The sequence below is a fragment of the Arachis ipaensis genome, chromosome B08, assembly GCF_000816755.2.
Source record: "Arachis ipaensis cultivar K30076 chromosome B08, Araip1.1, whole genome shotgun sequence".
Classification (NCBI taxonomy): Eukaryota; Viridiplantae; Streptophyta; class Magnoliopsida; order Fabales; family Fabaceae; genus Arachis; species Arachis ipaensis.
In genome coordinates this window covers 23,631,670-23,652,335 of record NC_029792.2, presented here as the reverse complement: position 1 = coordinate 23,652,335, position 20,666 = coordinate 23,631,670, and the positions used below count along the sequence as shown (strand labels likewise).

The 20,666-nt window shown below is 37.5% G+C and overlaps 2 protein-coding genes and 1 long non-coding RNA gene across 6 annotated transcripts in view; 2 read left to right on the top strand and 1 right to left on the bottom strand.

Annotated features, from left to right (window-relative positions):
- LOC107612354 lies at positions 894-2,857 on the top strand. 2 transcript variants are annotated; one of them, XR_001613712.2, is made up of 3 exons: positions 894-1,033; positions 1,138-1,286; positions 2,823-2,857. It is a non-coding gene; the product is annotated as an uncharacterized LOC107612354 (long non-coding RNA). The 2 variants fall into 2 exon arrangements; XR_001613713.2 differs by lacking the exon at positions 2,823-2,857 and adding an exon at positions 2,158-2,193.
- Positions 12,954-14,569, top strand: LOC107610766. Its single transcript, XM_016312769.1, has 4 exons — positions 12,954-13,443; positions 13,546-13,643; positions 13,768-13,773; positions 13,973-14,569. Exons 1-4 carry the CDS (start codon positions 12,954-12,956, stop codon positions 14,567-14,569), a joined length of 1,191 nt encoding a protein of 396 aa, XP_016168255.1.
- Positions 16,819-20,666, bottom strand: part of LOC107613817 (putative RNA-binding protein YlmH) — a 5,608-nt gene continuing 1,760 nt past the window's right edge. For 2 of the 3 annotated variants that reach the window (XM_016315979.2, XM_016315978.2), the window contains exons 6-10: positions 20,062-20,130; positions 19,311-19,375; positions 19,120-19,218; positions 18,176-18,275; positions 16,819-17,918 (exon numbers count right to left, since the gene is read on the bottom strand). In XM_016315979.2, the coding sequence (XP_016171465.1) occupies positions 17,856-17,918; positions 18,176-18,275; positions 19,120-19,218; positions 19,311-19,375; positions 20,062-20,130 (396 nt within the window). In that variant the 3' untranslated portion in view covers positions 16,819-17,855. Of the gene's footprint in view, positions 17,919-18,175; positions 18,287-19,119; positions 19,219-19,310; positions 19,376-20,061; positions 20,131-20,666 lie in introns of all 3 variants that reach the window. The other variant, XR_002352214.1, reaches the window with a different exon arrangement.

Below are 20,666 nucleotides of genomic sequence, written 5' to 3'. Positions count from 1 at the left end.
TAGAGTAATTTATTGAGAATCAATTAGTATTTTTACACCACAAATAATATTTTAAAGTAATTTTAGAGATTAAATTAATTTTTCAAAAAAATTAATACTTTATATTCCAATTTTATTAAAATTACCAAACTATCTTTATACCTAATTTTTACCAAAATCCTAAATCCCTAAATCCCCAAAATATCACCCTAGCCCTAATTTCCCCAAAAACCTAGCCGCCAATGCTAACCCCCCTTCATACCCCCACTAACCGAAGAAAGAAAGAAGAAAAAAAAAAGAAAAAGAAAGGAAAGGGAGGAACAGAGAGCAGAGGGCGTTGAGGAAGAAGGGAAAAGGGGGAAAAGGGACGAGAGGGAGACGGCGCTGGCGGGCGTCACTGCCGCCGCGCCGCCATGTCGCATAGAGAAGATAGAGGGAGAACCAAGGAAGGAGAAGAGAGAGAAGGCCGCGCTGCTACCTCGTTGCCGCTCATCGTGCCGTGTCGCATCGCCGTCCAGCCATGTCGAAGGAGAGGCGTCGCCATTTTGAACCCGCGTCGTCGTCACGGTCGACTGGGCCAGCTGAGGGAGAGTGAGAAATGAATGAGAGCGCTCACGATGGAGAAAGGGGAGATGTCGCTACTGTACCAGTCACTGTCGAGCCGCCGGGCAGAAGCTTCCATGGCCGTTGCCGTCGAGCTCACAAGTGAGACAAAGAGAGTTCGCAGGTCAGAGAGAAAGGTGTTGCGTTGCCGTTCGTTGCTACGCAGCCTCCGCCACGCCTTGTCGTCGCCAGAGTTGCCACCGCCCACGCCGCTTCTCACCGCCGAGAGGAAGCCTTGCCTACGTTGCTGCCTTCCGGGTCAGATTCACTGGTGACATTGTTTCTTGCTTTCTTGAACCCTATTTCACTTCTATTCTATCCCACTGTTCTGATTATTGTTGGTGTCTCTGCTGCCTTATTCACTCAAATTAATGCTATCGCGGCCAGAACGGGTTTCCTGGTCTGATTTCTGCTCCTTGCGGCTCCACCGTTCTGTTTCTCTGTAGCTGTAGTGAGTTTTCCATCTAAAACCCTTATAATTATTGTTGTCATATGCTTGTTCTGATTCAATTTTTGATATATGTCCTGGTCTTCGGTTTCTTGAAACTGTTTCAGTTACTGTCATTGCAATTCATATTGACACGGTTGTTATAAGAGGTGTCAGGGCTGTTGTTGTTTCCATGGGGGTTATTGTTGTCACTGTCGCCATGAATTGAAAGAAAAGGGAATTATCACGATAAGTTACGTGGACTCAGCTAACTGAGGTAGGTAGGGTTTTTCTTAAAATCTATTTTATATTACAGAGTTGTGATAAATAGATATTGACGCAAAAAGATATACTTCTGTGATTATATTTGTCTTGTGGATGTGATGGTTTGTTGGATTGGATTATTGGGTGCTTGATTGTGTGAGTGGTGTATGGCTGTTGGTAAAAACCGGTTTGATATGTTATTTACTTGATTATTATGAAAGGTGGATTTTCTTGGTTTTAGAGTTTCCTTAATAATATAAACGAATCGATTTTGGAAATAATTTAAGATATGAAAATAAATTGATTCTGGGAGTGATTTGATTTTGAGTTGGTATGATTTTATAAAAGATTTAATATTTGAGCTGATTTGATTTTAAAAAGAGTTTTATTGTTAGAATTGATTTGATTTGAAAATAAATTGATATTGGAACTGGTTCAACTCTGATAAATGTTTGAGATTTGAAAATGGTTGAGAAAAGATTTGAGAAATGTTTGGATGGGACCCGAAAAGGGTAGCAGTATCCGAGTTTTAGAGGAGATGCTGTCGAAATTTTATAAAATTGGAAGTTTTATTTGAATTAATTAATTAAAAAGATTTGTTCTTAAACATTATATGTTTTAAAATTGATTTATTTATCAGAGAAAGAATTATGTTTTGAATTGGGATTTGTTAATGGATGGAATGGAAAAAAAGATAATGAGGATTTCCTTTGAAATATGGTTTTGAAATGAATTTGGAAATGAGATTTGGATTGATGAATGATTATGATGTTGAGAATGTTGAGATATGAACTTTGAATTATTCACATGGCTTATGAATTTGAATTATCTGAGATACGAGGTTCCCTGGATAAAGTACCATGGCTTACCACCACGTGTACCAGGTTGAAAACTCGATACTCTGTTGACCCTACGATGTAAGTGTGACCGGGCACTATATAAATTCCCGGGAATGTTACCCCCATTGAGCAATATTGATTATTTGAGAAAAATCTATGCATAGACTCTTGGAGATGCACGTCGGGGGACAGTCTAAGGACAATTCAGACTTGTCGGGTTGGCTGGATAACCGACAGATGAGCCTCATCAGCCATAGGACAGGCATGCATCATATGCATTTGTATGCTTTGCTTGGGTTTGAATGTGTTTTGGTGTGCCTAATTCCTAAACTGCTCTTAACTGCTACCTGAACTATTTGCTGTAACTGCTACCTAAACCTGTGCTTTCCTTGTCTGTCTTGCCTGTGTTTATCCTGATGTGTTATATTTGAGAATGAACTTTGGTGCTGAATGGATGATTGTGTTGATTAGTTGCGTGGTTGGTTTCTGATTGAGATTTTCTTATGAGAAAAGAAAGACTTTGGATTTCTGAAAGATTAAACATTGTTTCTTTGAAAAGGGTTTTGAACGATTAGCTATTGGATTTTAAAAGAATTCATAAGGCAATGATAATCACTGAGTTTGAAAACAGTTTTCTTATTAGATATCTTCTTATGACAACTTTGAAACTTTGTGGTGAGACCGTGTGGTTAGGTTCTCACCCCCTACAGCTTTACCTTTTCAGGAATCGGATGAAGCATTATGAAGAGTTATACTGCGTTTGGTTTATATGTTGTTGTATTAATTAGATTATTTTCGTCCCTCGTCTTTGTTATTACAAGTTTGTAAAAGGGATAGGAATTGTATGTTTTATATGTATATTATATTATAAGATATTATGTAAGGAGTCTTGTATATGAATCTATGCTTGCTTGTATTTTTCTTAAGATAAAGTACTTGTTTCCGGTTTTCAAAGAAATCGGTGATACGATGTTGAGTCACAGGCTCCTATGTTAATATTTAGTATATAAAGTAGTCGTAATACTCTTTGTTATCAGAGTGGCGCAGCCGGAAGCGTGACATTCTGGTAGTGAGGGTGTTACAATTTCGATAATATTGAAACTCAAATATTTTATTTTTGTAAATTTCCCTTTTTTATAATTATAAATAAAAATTAATATTTAATACATAATTAGACTAATTATCAATTATTAATACTTTCAATCACTCTAATTATAAATTATTAATTTTTTTAATTGTCAATAATTATGATATAATTTTTAATCAAAAATAAATTTATAATTTTTTTTTGTGATAGGAGGGAGTCAAAGACTTGAAACAACAGAAGCAAAAAGATAAAACACTAAGAGGCCTAACAAGCTTCTTTCATCCTATAACAGCCAAAACAATTAAAGGAGATCATCTGCATAATGTTCGGGGGAAACTATTAAAAATATGCAAACGTAAAGGGATGTGTTGACCTTTTTTAACAAGGCAGTCAGCCACATAATTACCTTCTCAAAGAGTATGTTCAAATTATATCTACATCTGTTTGGAGAGAATATGAATATCTTGCAAAAGGGACATACATGGATGGTAATTTGGGCAGCCGTTCTTAATAAAGTTAATACTCATTTGAGAGTCAATTTTCAGGATGATATGGTTCATACCGTTCGCCACAACTATTTGGAGGCCTTTAATAACACCTCACAACTCCATATGCATAATTGAGCAACTTCTGAGATTACAAGAGAAGACTTTTAGAAATCTTCTCAACTTGTCTCTAAAGATCCCATTACAAGCAGCATTATTATTTTGATCATATAATATGAGCCATCTATGTTTATCTTCACAAATCCCTTAGAATGGGGATTTCACCGGATGAGGGAATCTTGGCTAGTTAGAGGAGTTCGAAGGAGATCCTTCTTAAGAGAACTAAAAATTTTCTTTGTTCAAGCCTGGATGGACATAACCGCAACAATTTGGGACGTGAATTTCCCTTCAAACACAAGTTATGAAAGTGCCAGATAAAGGAGGTGGTAATCCCGAGCATGTAGCTCCAGTCATTCCTCTTTGAGAGGTTAAAAAATTCCCTCATTGATATTAAGATTAAAGAATTGTGCAATATGCTCCAGCGGCATAATCTTTCTCCAGATGCTTCTAGCATAAAAACAGTCTCGGAGTAGATGAACCAGAGTCTCATCATTCCCAATACAACGAGGGCAAGTGGCAATATTTGTCATATGGCGTCTTTTCCTTGAAGCGTTTGTAAGAAGCGCATCGTTCATAACCAGCCACAAAAAGTAATTGATTTTTTCTAGGCCTCTCCACTTCCAGATCAAAATGAAGCTAGGATTTGGAGGAGCTGAGTTCTCAATCAGCTACTGATAGACAGACTTGAGGTTAAACGCTCCGTCATTAGAAGGGGCCATGCGATTTGATCATCATCTTTCCATGGGGAGGGCGCTGCTATAGCCATAATGCTCGTAACAATCTCATTGGGTAGCCACTCTCGAAACTTATCTTCATCCCAATGTCCTGAACAGTAAGCAAATCGTTTAGAGATATATTGGATTCAAAGAAATTTCTTACCTAAGTAATATACTGATGCAGTGGTTTAGCCCCCGAAACCCAATGGTGTTCCTAGAAGTTTACGCTTTTTCCATTACCAACTCTCCAAATAGTGTTGCTTTTCACATCACTCTAAACTTGACAAACTCCTTTCCACATGTTGAAATTTCTGTTCCTTCTTCTGACTTTCGATAGAATATTACCACCACATTTATATTTAGATCTCAACACTTTAGTCCAGAGGCTGTTCTTGTTTCCAACTAATTTCCATAAATATAATACTAACATAAATAGCTTTGTTAAAATATTCTATAATGCATGTGTGTATTAATTAGTGGGAAATTGATATTAATAATAATTAATTTTTATAATTAATTTTGTGCTACTAAAAGTTATATATAATATAATGTTTCTTTTATGGTTCATGAGTCTAAGTTTGAAAGCCAAAGCGTTTTGTTTAATTTGTTTGTTATTTATTCTTCTTTGACTACTTCATAGAATAAGAATGTATTCTTCATTTTTCATCGAAGTTGATCCTTTAAGGTATAAGTAACAATTTTTTATGATTTTTTTATGTAGCCATTCGATTATTATTCTTTTGATAATTTGATCATTGTTCTTACTCAAGCTTATTTTTTTCGTCTAACATTATAGCACGATTGTCTTTTGCTACAATCATTTACAATTAACCACATCCATCAAATACGATCTCGAGTTGTATTCACTAATTTTAGTTCTAATTGCATGGATATAAGAGTTCAACGAAGGGGCAATAAACTCTATTTTACTGAAAGATGGTTGAATTTACTCATATATTATGACCAACTTAAATATGGAATATGGATAAAGTTAATTTTCTTAGAAGTAGCTCGATTTTTTTATTTAGCAATTGCTTCCCAAAAAATTTATAAATCAAGTTCTTTTAGAATGAATTCTATGTTACAATTGGAACAATAAAGGAGGTTGAGACCGAGTATGGCTGATGGTATCATGATTGTAAAGACCGGTAATTTGCTAGATTCAAAAACCCACCCCCAACTCGAAAGGTCATTAATTACATCTCAGGAGGCCTTGCTTGTGGAGGAATTTCCAGTTCCGTTAGGAAACAAAGCTACAGGGACATGCTAACCCTTGAAGGAGATGGATCAGAGTTGCGCCAGCCAGCATGTCCCGCTCTAGGTATCACTTTTCAACCATCTAATTTCAAATACCAAAGCCCAAACCTCGATGAACCAGTGGTGATATCATTGACCATATGAGATGCGACAGGTCGAAAAGTCTTGGTGGATCCTGGGAGCAGTGCTGATGTATTGTTCCTGTTAACATTTCAGTAGATGCAACTGAACAAAAATACACTACAACCTTTGTTTGGAGAACTAGTTGGCTTCTCTAGAGAAAGAGTTCCAGTAACAGGTTATGTATGGTTAAGGATGACTTTAGGGGACCATCCCCACTCAAAAACCATAGATATCCAATATCTAGTGGTTGATTATTACAGCCCCTATAACATCATATTGAGGCGGCCATTATTAAATTCTTTTGGAGCTATTGTTTCCACGATTCATTTGTGCATTAAGTTTCATGTGCAGGATGACGTCATTGCAATAATACATTCTAACCATAAAGAGGCGAGACAATGTTATAGCATCAGACTAAAAGCACGACCGCCGACCTCAAGATCAATCCCAAAAATCAACTCGATGTATAATGCTGATGACTTACCTCTACTAGCCAAGCTTGACCCCCGCAAGGTAACTCTCACTAGCAACAAATCACAATGTACTAACACTAACTATGCTTTCAATGCAGAAGAAACAGCTAAGCTTGTAGCCCTGCTTCAAGCACACGCAAACCTATTTGCATGGACAACGGCGGACATGCCTGGAATTGACCCAAATGACAAATGTTATGTTCCATAAGCTCGCTTTGGACCCCAAAGCTCGTCCAATCCGCCAGAAAAAGTGTAATCTTGTTCAGTAATAAAAAGAGGCAGCGGTCAAAGAAACCCAAAAATTGTTGAGTGCAAGCCTCATAAAAGAAATCCAGTTCACGTCATGGTTGGCAAATGTAGTCATGGTAAAAAAGACCTCAGCCAAATGGAATATGTGCGTCGACTTTACATATCTAAACAAGGTCTACCCAAAGCATTCTTACCCCTTATCAAACATTGACAAATTGGTAGGCAATACATCAGGTTTTAAAGTTTGAAGCTTTATGGACGTTAATTCAAGCTATAATCAAATACAAATGTATCCTGAAGACCAAGATAAAACCGCATTTATAACTGATCATGTCAATTTTTGTTACAAAGTAATGTCTTTTGGTCTTAAGAATGCAAGGGAAACATACCAAAGATTGATGGACAAGATATTCCGAGATCAAATCGGACGAAACATGGAGGTATATGTTGATGACATGGTCGTTAAATCAAAAACAGAAAACTACTACCACTTCGACCTTGAAGAAATTTTCCAATAGCTCAGGAGATACAATATGAGATTTAATCCTGAGAAGTGCGCATTTGGAGTTCAAGGAGGCAAATTCCTTGGATTCATGTCAACCCATCGAGGGATCGAAGCAAACTCAGAGAAGTACCGAGCTATAACAGATACGAAATCCCCACGTACAATCAAAGACGTGCAGCAACTGACCGGATGCCTCACATCCCTCTCACGATTCTTGCCAGCGATGGCAGCTAAATCATATCACTTCTTTCATAGTCTACGGAGGAAGAGGAGTTTCACATGGATGGATGATTGCGAACAAGCAATTATCAATTTCAAAAATATTCTCAGCGCTCCACCTATATTGCATAAACCCGTATACGGTAAACCACTCAATCTATATCTTTCCGTTTCTGCTAATACTGTCAATTCTGTCCTTGTCACATAAACGAATATGGAGCAATACCCAGTGTATTTCGTCAGTAAGGTGTTACAAAACGCAGAAACCAGATACCCAACCATTGAAAAAATGGCATTCGCCCTAATAATCACATCAAGAAAGCTTCGACATTACTTCCAAAGTCATGAGGTCATAGTTCGGACAAACCAACCACTATGCCAGATACTAACACACTCAGATTTGGTGGGCCGGTTAATAAAATGGTCGATAGAACTCTCAGAATATGACATCTCATACCAACCCATAGGATCATTGAAATCACAAATCTTAGTCGACTTTATCGTCGAATTCACAAAAGCAGATGACACCTTTTTCATCTGGGAGCTATACATCGATGGAGCCTCTAACGAGGATGGTTGTGGAGCTGGAATCATCCTCAAAGACAAAATCGGCGTGTATGTCGAGCAGTCAATCAGGTTTTTGTTCACAGCAAGCAACAATCAGTCTAAGTACGAAGCCTTGATAGCCGGCCTACGATTAGCAAAGGAAATAAGCATTCAACATCTCAAATTAATTTTTGACTTGCTATTGGTCGTCAAATAGGTAAATGGCAATTTCCAGGTACGTGACCCCTTTTTGGAACAATACCTAAACATTGCAAAAAAATTGATACAGAATTTCCAATATTTTGATATCACACATATACCTAGAAAAGATAATAATAGAGCAGACATTCTATCTAAACTAACTACTTCTAGCATTGTTGATATAGCCCCAGCATTATCACAACTAACCTTTGGGGAACCAAGTATTTGTGGTATAAATGTTTTTGCTCTGTCACAGACAACAGATTGGAGAACACCCTATGTGGATTATTTGAAAACAGGAAAAATACCTACATCTGAAAGAAACCCAAAACTTTTCAAAACATGAGCAAGGTACTTCACCCTAGTAGGTGACGACCTATACATAAGAGGATTTTTTCGGCCACTCCTGAAGTGCCTGGGAGCCGAAGAATCCAACCTTGCAATATCAAAAGTACATGAAGGAATCTGTAGTACACACATAGGTGGATGCCGCCTAGCTACAAAACTCCTCAGAGCAAGATACTTCTGGCCTTCGCTTAAAAAGGATTGCATGGATAAAGTCTAACACTGCGATAATTGCCAGAAATGCTCACCAGCAATACACACACCGGCCGTACTGTTATATACGTCATATATCGGATGGCCTTTCCACAAGTGGGGGGCTTGACATCCTCGAGCCTTTCCCAATCTCTCAGGATCAGGTAAATATTTACTCGTTGTGATAGACTATTTTACAAAATGGATAGAGACGCAACCACTTGCTAAAATCACCTTAGACAAGGTAAAATCTTTCATATGAAAATTTCTTATATGTAGATATGGTTTGCCAAATGACATCGTAACTGACAATGGTCAACAATTTACTGACAAAAAGATAGCATCCTTTTTACAAAATCTTAACATTAAACACCATTTTTCCTCCGTCGAGCACCCTTAGACTAATAGGCTCGCCGAGGCTGCAAACAAGATTATTTTGCAGGCTTTGCGAATAAAACTAGCCGATGCCAAAGGACAATGGGCTGACCTAATTTTCGAAATCCTGTGGAGTTATAACACCACACCACATTCAACAACAAAAGAAACACCATTCAGGCTAGTTTATGGTGAAGATACAATGATTCCGGTGGAAATCTCACAATGGTCATCAAGGATCGACCTTTTAGATGATAACATCAACAATGAAAACAGACGAGCTGAGCTCGACACATTAGATGAGGAACGCAAATCGGCAAGTCTTTGGTACCAAGCAATGCAAATTTCCATACAGCGAAAATACAACAAAAGAGTGCAACCCAGGACAAGGAAAGCTCTCCGCCATATGGGAAGGATCTTTTAGAGTTTCAAAGGTACACGGACGAGGAGCATACTCTTTACAAACCTTGGAAGGAACCGAGCTTCCAAGCACATGGAATATATCGTCATTACGTTCTTATTTTATGTAACTTTGTCTGTAACATTGAGCGGTACTCTTTTTCACAGGGTTTTACTTGGAGATGTTTTAATGAGGCCACCCAATTCGCATAGGAGGACATTCTCCAACGCAGTCGAAATAATATTTCATATTCCCTACAAAATTTTTCTAACCAACAACACACAGAGTTTGAATTTCAACAAATTTGGCTAAAGCGTCATATCATTTCAGCAAATGAAAACAAAAGTTTGTCAAAATAACAATAGTACTGGTGTTTACACACCACACAATCCACACTATTCTACAAAATCAAAAGTTCAAACAAACAATAATATAATTTAACATAGAACGCCCTAAAATCAGGGACTTTTTTCAACACTCTCCGCATTATCATATTCCAATTCACCTCCAGCTTCATCATCTACGAGCTTGTCGTTGACCACTATCTTGGTGACATCAAGGCTCCCAACATCAAATTCTAGAGCAAACAATTTCACCTGGCTGACGGCACAATTAAACCCCACCGCAAACATCTCCATCATCCCATTCTCAAGTTCATGCACCCTAGAAGTTAGCTTCCCTTTCTCATTGTCAGCATCTTTAATCTGACCTTGCAAAGCTCGGATCTAATCATGCAGTTTAGACATTTCTCCCTCCATACTCTTCATTTTTTACGTCATATCAATAACGACTTCATCTCTTTCCTTCAAAGACTTCTCCAACTCCAGCATCTTATTTGCGCCTTTCTTCTCTTCCGCTTCAAGCAATTTCGTTGTTCGGCCTACGCAAAACATCTTGGCACCAATAACCTGAGATGTAGCCAAAAAACTCCGTTCACAATATCAAATGGTGGACACGATATGTCTTCCATCAATTCATCATGTAATATTTAATAATGGTGTTTATCTGCATCATTAACTACAATGATATGTCTGTTTATAATCGTCACAAAGATTGCAAATTTTAGTGCAAAACTTCATCTATTTTATTAGAATTCGTGATAAATAAAGAGTACTTTATAAGGGTTATATAGAAACTCAATAGATAAGGAGAACTTCACTGTCCTAAAGGACGTGGTCTTCATACTGGCAATAATGTGACACATTACAATACATAACAGTACACATAAATGCTACCATTAAATTTTACATAATAAATTAACAAAAGACATAATATATCTATCGTTTGCTATCTTAAAAGATCTAATTGTTATTTTATCCTTTTTCTATAACTTCCAAAATAATGAGATTCAACATTTAAAATAGACTAAAACCCCAAAGTGGTCTATGAGATTGGGTGAGTTACCCATAATCGTCCTTGACTTTCAAAATTCCCTAACAATATCCCTCACATTCAGCTCCGGGACCCATAGTTGTCCTGCGACCCTTTCCGGCGTACAGTCAGCAAATGGAGTAATGATCTGGCACCTCCCATGCCATGCTAGAGCCAAGTGAAATGACGCAGTATTGATTTGGCGCCCAATGAAAAAATAAACGACGTCATTCATGCATTGGAGCCCTTGAAAATGGTTTGCCTTCACCATATTTATTTGAACACTCTCACACTTCGTCTCCTCTCCTCCATGCTCAGTCTTCTTGTTTCCATTCTCTCATCAATGGCACCGAGTTAGCTTCGTCTTCCCTGTCTCCTCCACCGTCACACTTCGTTTGAAGAGTTTGGTGTTCATTTGGAGGCAAGTGGTTTCTCTGTCTTCTGCGTCGTTGAAGGTATGTGTTGGTTGAAATAATTTTCGAATTTATTTTCTAAATCAATATATGATGAAGGTGTATCATTGCGTTGTTAGTGTGTTGGGTTGTCCTAGAGTTTTATGGCTGCATTACCTAAAGGATTGTATTTAAGGATTTTTGTTAGGGCAAAGGGTTTGGTGTGTATATGCTCTGTTTCCTAGCAATGAAACAGAGATTTTTTCAATATTGGGTTAATGCATGGTGGTGACTGTGATATTAATTTATAGGTTTTTAATATGATGTTGAAGTTCTCTGTTACGATTGTGTATGATTTAATGGTTTTGAGTTGTTGGTGCAGATGGATGTGTTATTGGATATAATGTTTCATCATGGAGGAAACTTTGAGAAAGATGAAGGAAAATTGAGGTATACCCCTGATAACTTAACTTGCCTAGGTGATATGGATGAGGATACCTTGGACGTTTTCTTCATAAGGAATTATTACAAGGAGTTAGGCTATGAGAAGATCCTTCATTGTTGGTGGCTAGTCCCCGGAAGGACATTAGAAACTGGATTAAGAAATCTAAACAGTGACAACAAGCTTAGGGAGATGTGTTTCCTTGCTCACAAGAATAATGGATTGGTGGATGTGTATTTTGAGCATGGGGTGTCATCTCCAGATTATTTACAAGATCAAGAGGAAAAGGTAGGCATGGACAATACAGGAGTGGATGTTGCAGAAGAAGAAGGTGCTACGGTCACTCCTATTGACAAAACAAGGAACCCCAGCAATCAATCCCCCCAAAACAAGCCAATGCTTGTCACAACCATTGACATTCTGAATCATCCTATTAATCCAATACCTCCTACTAATCCAACACCTCCAACTAAGCCATAATCTCTCATGAATCCAAAACCTCCAATTTAGGAGAAGCCTCTTGCCAATCCAAATGATCAATCTCAGGCAAAGCCTCCTAATAATCAAAAGCCAAAACCTCCCACTAATCCAAAGCCAAAGCCTCCTACTAATCAAAAGCCAAAACCTCCTACTAATTCAAAGCCGAAGCCTCCTACCAAGCATATTCTCCCTAAAAGTGTGTCAACAGCAACACCCAACTCCACACCCAAATCCACCCTCAAGAAGAAAACACCAACAACCACTCATAATTTTAGGCCTTGTACGAGGAGTGTTGCTAAGGGAAAGGCAGTAATACAAGCACGATAGGAGGGAGGTGATGCATTATCCTCTGATTCATATGATAGTGACGAAGATAGTTTGTATAAGCCAAGGATCGAAGATAGTTCTTCTGATGATGATGATTATGATAATGATGTTTGTAAGGCTAAGACTGTTAAAAAAGACATCAGATTTAAACATGCTCTTGCTGCTGCATTTGCTAAGGATAAAGACCAAGTTACTGTTGAGGATGATGCATTTGTTGAGGAGGTCTCAGATGGGGATGTGGATCTATGCTTTGTGGGAGGAACAGGGGATGATGCATATGATCCAGGGGCTGACTCAGACGGGGCAAATTCATGGCATTTTGAAGAAATGAAGACTCCCCCGAATTTAGAGGATGAGGGGATAGATGAGGAGTCCGAAGATGTTTTTCCTATGTTTAGAGAAGGTATAAGGTTTGGAGAACTGCAACTGGAAATTAGCATGAAATTCAACACAAAAGGGACTTTAAGGAGGCTGTTAGGGAGTTCACAATCCAAGAGGGCAGACGGATTAGGTTCAGAAAGAATGACAATGTAAGGATGAGGGCTACTTGTAAAGTGAAAGGATGTCCATGGGTGGTGTATGCATCAAGGGATCATGAAGATACTTGTTGGCAAATAAAGACTTTCGTTAATGATCATACATGCCCAAGGGAGGATAAGAACATGGCAGCTAACAGAAATTGGGTGGCGAGCAAACTAGTCAAGAAGGTTAGGAAGTACCCAAATTTCAAGCACTGTGATGCTACCACTTACTTCAAGTCAAGGTTTGACTTGTCCTTGAACAAGAACTCAATATCAAGGGCCCTCTTAGATGTAAGAAATGTGGTGTTCGGGGATGAAAAGGAACAATACAAAATGCTGCAGGATTATAGTCTTACACTTCTTAAGACTAATCCTGGATCAACAGTTGAAATTTGTTGCACTCCCCAACCTCAATCTGATCCAGTGTTTGAGAAAATATATGTGTGCTTGAATGGATGCAAGAATGGTTTCAAATTCGGATGCCGGCCGTTGATTGGGCTGGACGGTGCTTTCCTGAAAACTTAATTTGGTGGGCAAATTCTGTCGGCAGTGGGGCAGGATGCTAATCACCATATCTACATCATAGCGTGAAAAATTGTTGGCGTAGAAAACAAGGAGAATTGGAAGTGGTTTCTTGATTTGCTACACCAAGACCTTGGAGACTATAGGCAATATGGGTGGTGCTTTATATCTGACATGCAGAAGGTATTTTTTTATTCATGAGTATATATGTAAGAAAAAGGTGCATTGTTATCCATGAGTAGAGCTGAAAATTGTATGCATTGTTATCTCTTCCATGTGTTGAACATCTATGCTGTTTATTCATCAGGGAACTGTATGAATTGTTATTCATGTCTATGCTGAATTTTAATACTTAGGATAAGGAACGATAGATATGATGGACCTATATGAGTATCATTTTTCAAAATCAGGGACTATTATGTGTAAATTATCAAAAGTCAGGGACTATTATGGTGAGAGTGAATGAGAGTTAGGGACTATTACGCTGATATGGTATATGGTTTTGTACTTAGGGTTTGTTGCCGGCAATGGAAGAGGTGATGCCATGGGTTCATCACTGCTTTTATGTTTGGCACTTGTGGAGGAATTTTAACAAACAATGGAAGGATTTACAACTAAGATCTTTGCTGTGGGAGTGTGCACGAGCCACCACGTATCAAGAGTTCAGAGACAATATAGACAAGATCAAGCACATCAACCAGGATGCATGGGAATATCTATCACAGTGGGGAGGAGAACATTGGACCAGGAGTCAATTCAGTCACAGGCCTAAATTGGATAGCATATGTAATAATGTGTGTGACGTATTCAACTCAAAAATTAAAGAGGCCAGGGCCAAGCCAATCATTACTTTACTTGAAGGTGTGAGAATGTTTGTCATGAGAACAATAGCGAAGAACAAACCTAAATTAGCTAATCATGTGGGTAAAGTTGCCGCCGTAATTCACAGTCGTTTGGAGAAAGTGAGAAAAGAGTCAAAACATTGGCACCTAATATGGACAGGTGATACTGGTTATGAGAAATTTGAGGTACATGGTTATCCAGCCAACCATGTTGTTGATCTAGGAAAGCACCTTTGCACGTGTCAATTTTGGATGCTGACAGGTTGATTTTATTATGTGAAAAGTAACATTTATTCATACATTACTACCATACACTAAGTACTATCTTGATTCATTGCTGTTTTGGATGTAGGAATACCATGTGTGCATGCCTGTGCTGCACTAGCTAGGGTGAACAAAAATTCAGAGGATTTTTGCCACAAACTAGTTACTATGGAATCCTATAGGGAGACATATCAGCATCATATCAATCCCATTCCTGGGTAGACCTTCTGGGAGGTTTCAAAATCTCTTAAACCCCAACCTCCAAAGATTAAAAGGGGGCCAGGTAAGTTACAACAAAAAAGGCGGATGGACACAGATGAAGCTAAAGGTGGCCACAAGAAATCCAAACCCACTTCCACCAAAGACAACACAAACCTAAAGAGGCAGTTTGCACCATTCACATGCAGCTACTGTGGAGAGAAGGGCCACACAAAAAGGGGTTATAAAGAGAAGAAATTAGTAGATGCTGCTGCTGCAAAAGTAAAAGCTGCTGCTAAGAATACAGGTGGAGCTGAAGCTAATGTTGTTGAACATGGCCCAAATGCTGCTGAACATGACCCCAATGCTGAACCTGATCCGAATGCTGCTGATGACACCAATGTTGGTAAAGATGCTCCAGCTGACTTAACAAACACTAATTTTCAACCAGTTGAAGTTGAGCTTTCTCAACCAATTTACTCCGAACCAGAGGAATCGCAGCAGGTAATCAATTTATTTTTCATCTAATGACAACTTGTAAACTGTTTAGTGTTATGTAATTATAAGCGCATCTTCTGATATACTATAATTCTTGTAGGCTGCTGAAGTATGTATCATCACTAAGTCAAGACCAGATAAGCTGCCACCAAAGAGAAAATCATCTAACTCGCCAACTTCTGCCCATGCGCCAGTTAATCCCATACAAGGTGCTAGCTCCGGAACAGCTGCAAGACTTGGCAGTATCCTCAAGTTCATTCCCACACCGGGATTCAAGGCACCTAGAAAGAAAAATTGAAGACTTTTGTATAACATGCTTGTTGTGTTGGGAGTTATTTTGTATAAGACAATTTGCAAGTAATTTTGTATAACATGCTTGTTCGGTTAGGTTCACTTTGTGTTTATGACTACTTTGTTACCAGACATATGGTTATGTTTATTTTGTTAGCAGCACATTGCTTATGGCTTTGTAAGACAGTCAAAACTTATGACTCATGACTTTGTTGATTTAAAATGATTAATATATTTCACTATTGCTATATTTTGCTATTGCTATATATCCAGATTACCTTTAGTAGTACAAAAACAGTTAATATCTCCAAAAGGTTGGCTAACACAGTTAGATGTTGAGCAACTTTTTTTCATTCATGCAAATATTACACATATGATTTCAATCCCATCATTACTCAACATTGAGTTCAAAGTTTGCAAAATACCACTAGTAAGAACAACATTACATAAACAACTAGAAACAATAATTTGATCATAAACTTTTGACTCCTAACATCAGATTCTAATTTTTCCAGCCTCCAACCTACTGTCATCTTCTGGTCATTATTGTAGTTAACACTTTCTGCTTTTGCAGGCACAGCCTTTTGCCCAACATCTGCCCAAAGCATACAAACCACACCATCTTTTACCAATTGTCTGCAATCAACGAATGTTTCAATAACCAAATTAGAAGTTAGGGAACGAATGAAAAATCAGAAAAAACCAACAATTACAGCTAACATTATAATTTGGGCACCCAAAAAAGGGCTTATTTGGGTTGGAATTTGTCCTAGACCACCGGAGCACAGGTCGGCAGCCGCAACCACACCTTTCTGGTACACGATTTTGGGTCTTCGCCCTGTATCCATTGCTTGTTGACCGTATCGAGCTCCTACTGGCTTGCCCTTCACCTCCAAACATTGCTTCAGAGCATCAATGAAATCTCCGTTAAATTACAATAGTGGACCACAATTATGGGACGAAGGAGAAGGGAAGAAGAAATACTACATATAATAATCATTCTTAACTTTTAGGGTTTTATTGATACCAGGACCACATTGGATAGAAAATTAAGATTTGTCACGTCAGCTAGCCATTGCTAGCTCCAGCATGGCATGAGAGGTGTCAGATCATTACTCCATTTGCTGACTGTGCGCCGGAAAGAGTCGCAGGACAACTATAGATCCCGGAGCTGAATGTGAGGGATACTGTTAGGGAATTTTAAAAGTCAAGGACGATTATGGATAACTCACCCAATCTCAAGGACCACTTTGGAGTTTTAGTCATTTAAAATAATTTAATGATAAATATGATTGATTTCATTACAAATTCATCAAATAAATACAATTGTCCAGCGAAATATGTAAACAAGATGACTGAAATGAAAGTACAAATATAATTCTTAGTGGTCACATGAAAAAATACTCAACCATGATATTTGCATTGACTCCATTAAAAGACTCTCCTAAATTATCCTTCTATCGTCTTCAACCTCTTGGAAACTCTCACCATCTAATCACCCCGAGTTTCCCTTGGACCCCAACCACCACCCTTTCCCCTCTTGATCTCCTTTGCCTCTGTTCATCTTTGCCGCATTCATTCCTCTTCGCCTACCCCTGAGGCGCTGCTATGCCTTCTTTCCTTTTCAAGGCAGATATGGACTTGTCTTATTACATGCTTCCGGAGTTGTTCCGGTGCAGAGCAAGGCTGCTAACGAGCACTACTTTGAGCCTTTCGCACTCGCAATCTCAGTCCAAGTCACAAATGAGCCACAGCTTAAGAAGGTGCTTCTCCTCTTTCTCATACCCGCATCTTGCAGTCGCCAACAGTGCCCCCCGTAATTCATTTACTGTTGATGCATTTTTATTTGGTGGTGCTATCAGAGAAAAACTTTTAATATCCCTTTTGATTTCTCAGGGACCTTGTATATTTTGCCCCAAAAAAGTTCAATTTCCGGACAAATTTTCAGTGCCTATATTCTATCTAAATGCATTTGGTTGAAGGTTGAGGATGATTTTTGAGCTGGATGAATGTTGCAATGGAAAATGGTGGTGTTGAAGAAGATGAAGCAGAAAGATGTTGAAGATGAAGGAGGGGATAATTTGGAAATTGAATAGGTAGAAATAGTAGCTTATCATTATTGTTTTTTGGTCAAAAGAAACTCATTTTGTCATGGGTACATCAAGCTGAGTTTTTTTTTTCATAGGTAATTTCATCAGCATATTCACTTTTCATGGATAAAAATGATAGTTCATTCCTTTTTTTTTAATTCCTGAAAATGTTTACATGAAGCTGCTAGAAAAGTAACTCCAGGTAAAAAGTTTCATAAATACCGAATAAGCTCCACTGCAAACTTCCCTTTCTTTGTTGAGTTAATTTCTCCAATCTGCACCCAACATAAAGATGAAACAAAATCAGGATCTTAATTTGTATGCGCCAGCTTACACAGACATCCAATTATATATTACTACATCGACAAAAGTATTCGACTCAACCACCCGCTGTCCGAAAAGTCATATGTAATGCAAGTATTCGATTGGATATCAATGTAAGACTCTTTTAACATTGTTAATGCATAAAATAAAACATAACTGAAAGTGCTATGTAACAGTATCTAAAGTCATTCATGTGATGCTAAGTTACCTTTAATCTACCTCTTCCACTAACTGATACAATGTCTCCACTTTTCAGTGTGGTTCCTTTGGTAGTAACAGGGGTCCAGTTTATACGCACATCACCATTGCTACAACAAAACTATCATATATTAACAATCACATTGTTAATGTCATCTAAATCTTACCAGCGTCTATATAGTAAGACTTATTGATGAAAAGGTATAATATAAATTACAAACAGCATCACATTATTTTTTACTGAAAATTCAGTTCGTCCTAAGAAAATACTAAAAAGAAGCATCTAAGCATGCTCGTAGCATAAGATGACAAAGTTGTGATAAAGAAAAAAAAAAACAAAAGAAGGCATCAATATAATCAACCATAAGTCCAGAAAGAACACAGGGAATGCATGAAATATGCACAAAATCATGTTCCTTACTTTGATAACCAATTATCCACAATTTTAACATTCCCGAGGGTCGATTTGCAGTATTTCAAAGTTTAGGGATTAAACTGTAGGGTAAAGTAAGTTGTTTGTCCTTAACATTAGCGATTTTCTTCAAAATTATTCTAATGTTTAATTCCATTTAATTTTGTCCCCAGAGTTTTAGATAGAGTTAACGTTCAGGAGTAGTTTTGACACAAATTGAAAATGTTAAAAACAAAATTGAATGAATTGGATGTTAGGGGTATTTTTGAAGAAAATCACAAACATTAGGGACAAACAGCATACTTTACCCTAAATTACACATGATGTGGTTAAAGCTAATTGAATTCGGGTGACATTGAATTTATGCATATGTTTTAGTACATTTTTGTGGAAGATTCATATTAACTATATTTCACAAGCAAAATTAAAACATAAAACAAAACAAAAAGATCTTAGGGACCATTGCAATTTAGGCAAACAAGAATTTAGAATATTTTAACAGAGTTTGAATATATGTAAGTAAAGCTGCTGGAGTTGCCAACCTGATCAAGTCAACTAGCTTGGAACGTGAAATCTTAAAACCTGCACTAGCCAAGGCATCAACTCTGAGCGATGCTTCTATAGTTTTAAACGTGATTGTTCTGCACAAGGGGGAAAAGTCAAAATGATAGTCTCAGTACCAGAAATAAACATTCATGAAAATATGAGATTGAAACCAGGATCAAAGATGCACCTTGGTGGCTCGTAATCAAGAGAAATTAATGGTATCTTACTGCAACTTACAGGAACATTACGAACCTGCATAAGAATAAAATAAAAAAGTTTAGGTCCCCTATCAAATCACACAGTATAGAACTTACCTCAGCAATCTATACGGAAAATCACTTTGCCTCAGGGCTCCAACGTTTACCGACGTACCACCTTTTCAGAAATTTAATATCAAAATGCTACTCTTTTGAAACTAATTAGCCAGATGTCATTCTTCCTATATTATGATAATTGATCATAATTAAAAATAAAATAGCAAATCAGCTGTCACCTTAGCAAAAGGTGGCTTTGGGTAATTAGTTTCAAGAAGGTGGTATTTTGATAATAAGTTTTGAAAAAGGTGGCACATTAGTAAATAAGCCCAGCTTGTTCAATCAAAATATGGACAAGATTCAAGAATGCTTTGGAGTAAAAGGGAAAGGTAGATTAAATTGCCAAACTTTATGTTACCATAACATCAGTGAAAAGGTAAATAAATTCATCTTGTATAAGGATGGATACTTTCATATGGTGCCATACCCTAGTTAGATATATTTTGGAATTTGGATGGTCCATCATCCTAGGGCCTAGATTAGTTTGGAACAAGATTGATCCATATCAATGAAAGAATTATCAAATATGTAACATTGCACTTAGAAAAATTGTCTCTTGTTCTGATAATTAGATGCTTATCAAGAAAGGTAAATTGCAAAAAGCAGTATGTGAAATAGAGATACCTTATCCAATGACGACATTAGAAATTCAACAAGCTCTGGTACGACAAGTATCTGAGCACCCTGTTCTCCCTGGGTAGAAAAGGTGACAAAATCAATTCAAATATGTGTCGTACCTACTATAGCTTTATAAACAGATTTGACTGTATTTATTTTTTCTTTTGTTCTTTTATGATGTTATCCACAATGCCTGATTTGTTTATTTAAGCATAAGATAAAAGAAACACGTAAACAAATAACAAATTGATGTCGTTAAAACATTAGAGATAACAGCAACTTTATACAAGAATGTTATAACATGCACAGGCCAGAGGGATGTATCTAAAACAAATAAACAATAGAGAACTCATGAACAGGAAAATTCTTATTAAGAGGTAATAAAATGCAGATCATAATGTAACATATTGCCACTGAAGTTCATTATATTTCCATATAGCTTATAATCAGGCTTTTCTTTGACAGAATCTTCATATCGTTGGACTGGATAATGAAGTCTTTTGAAATGTAAAAGAATCATTAAACAGTGTAATACAAATTTATGAAACAACATGTGAATCTGGTTAACTAATTATATATTAAATTCTGCCATATTACCATTTGCACACTCC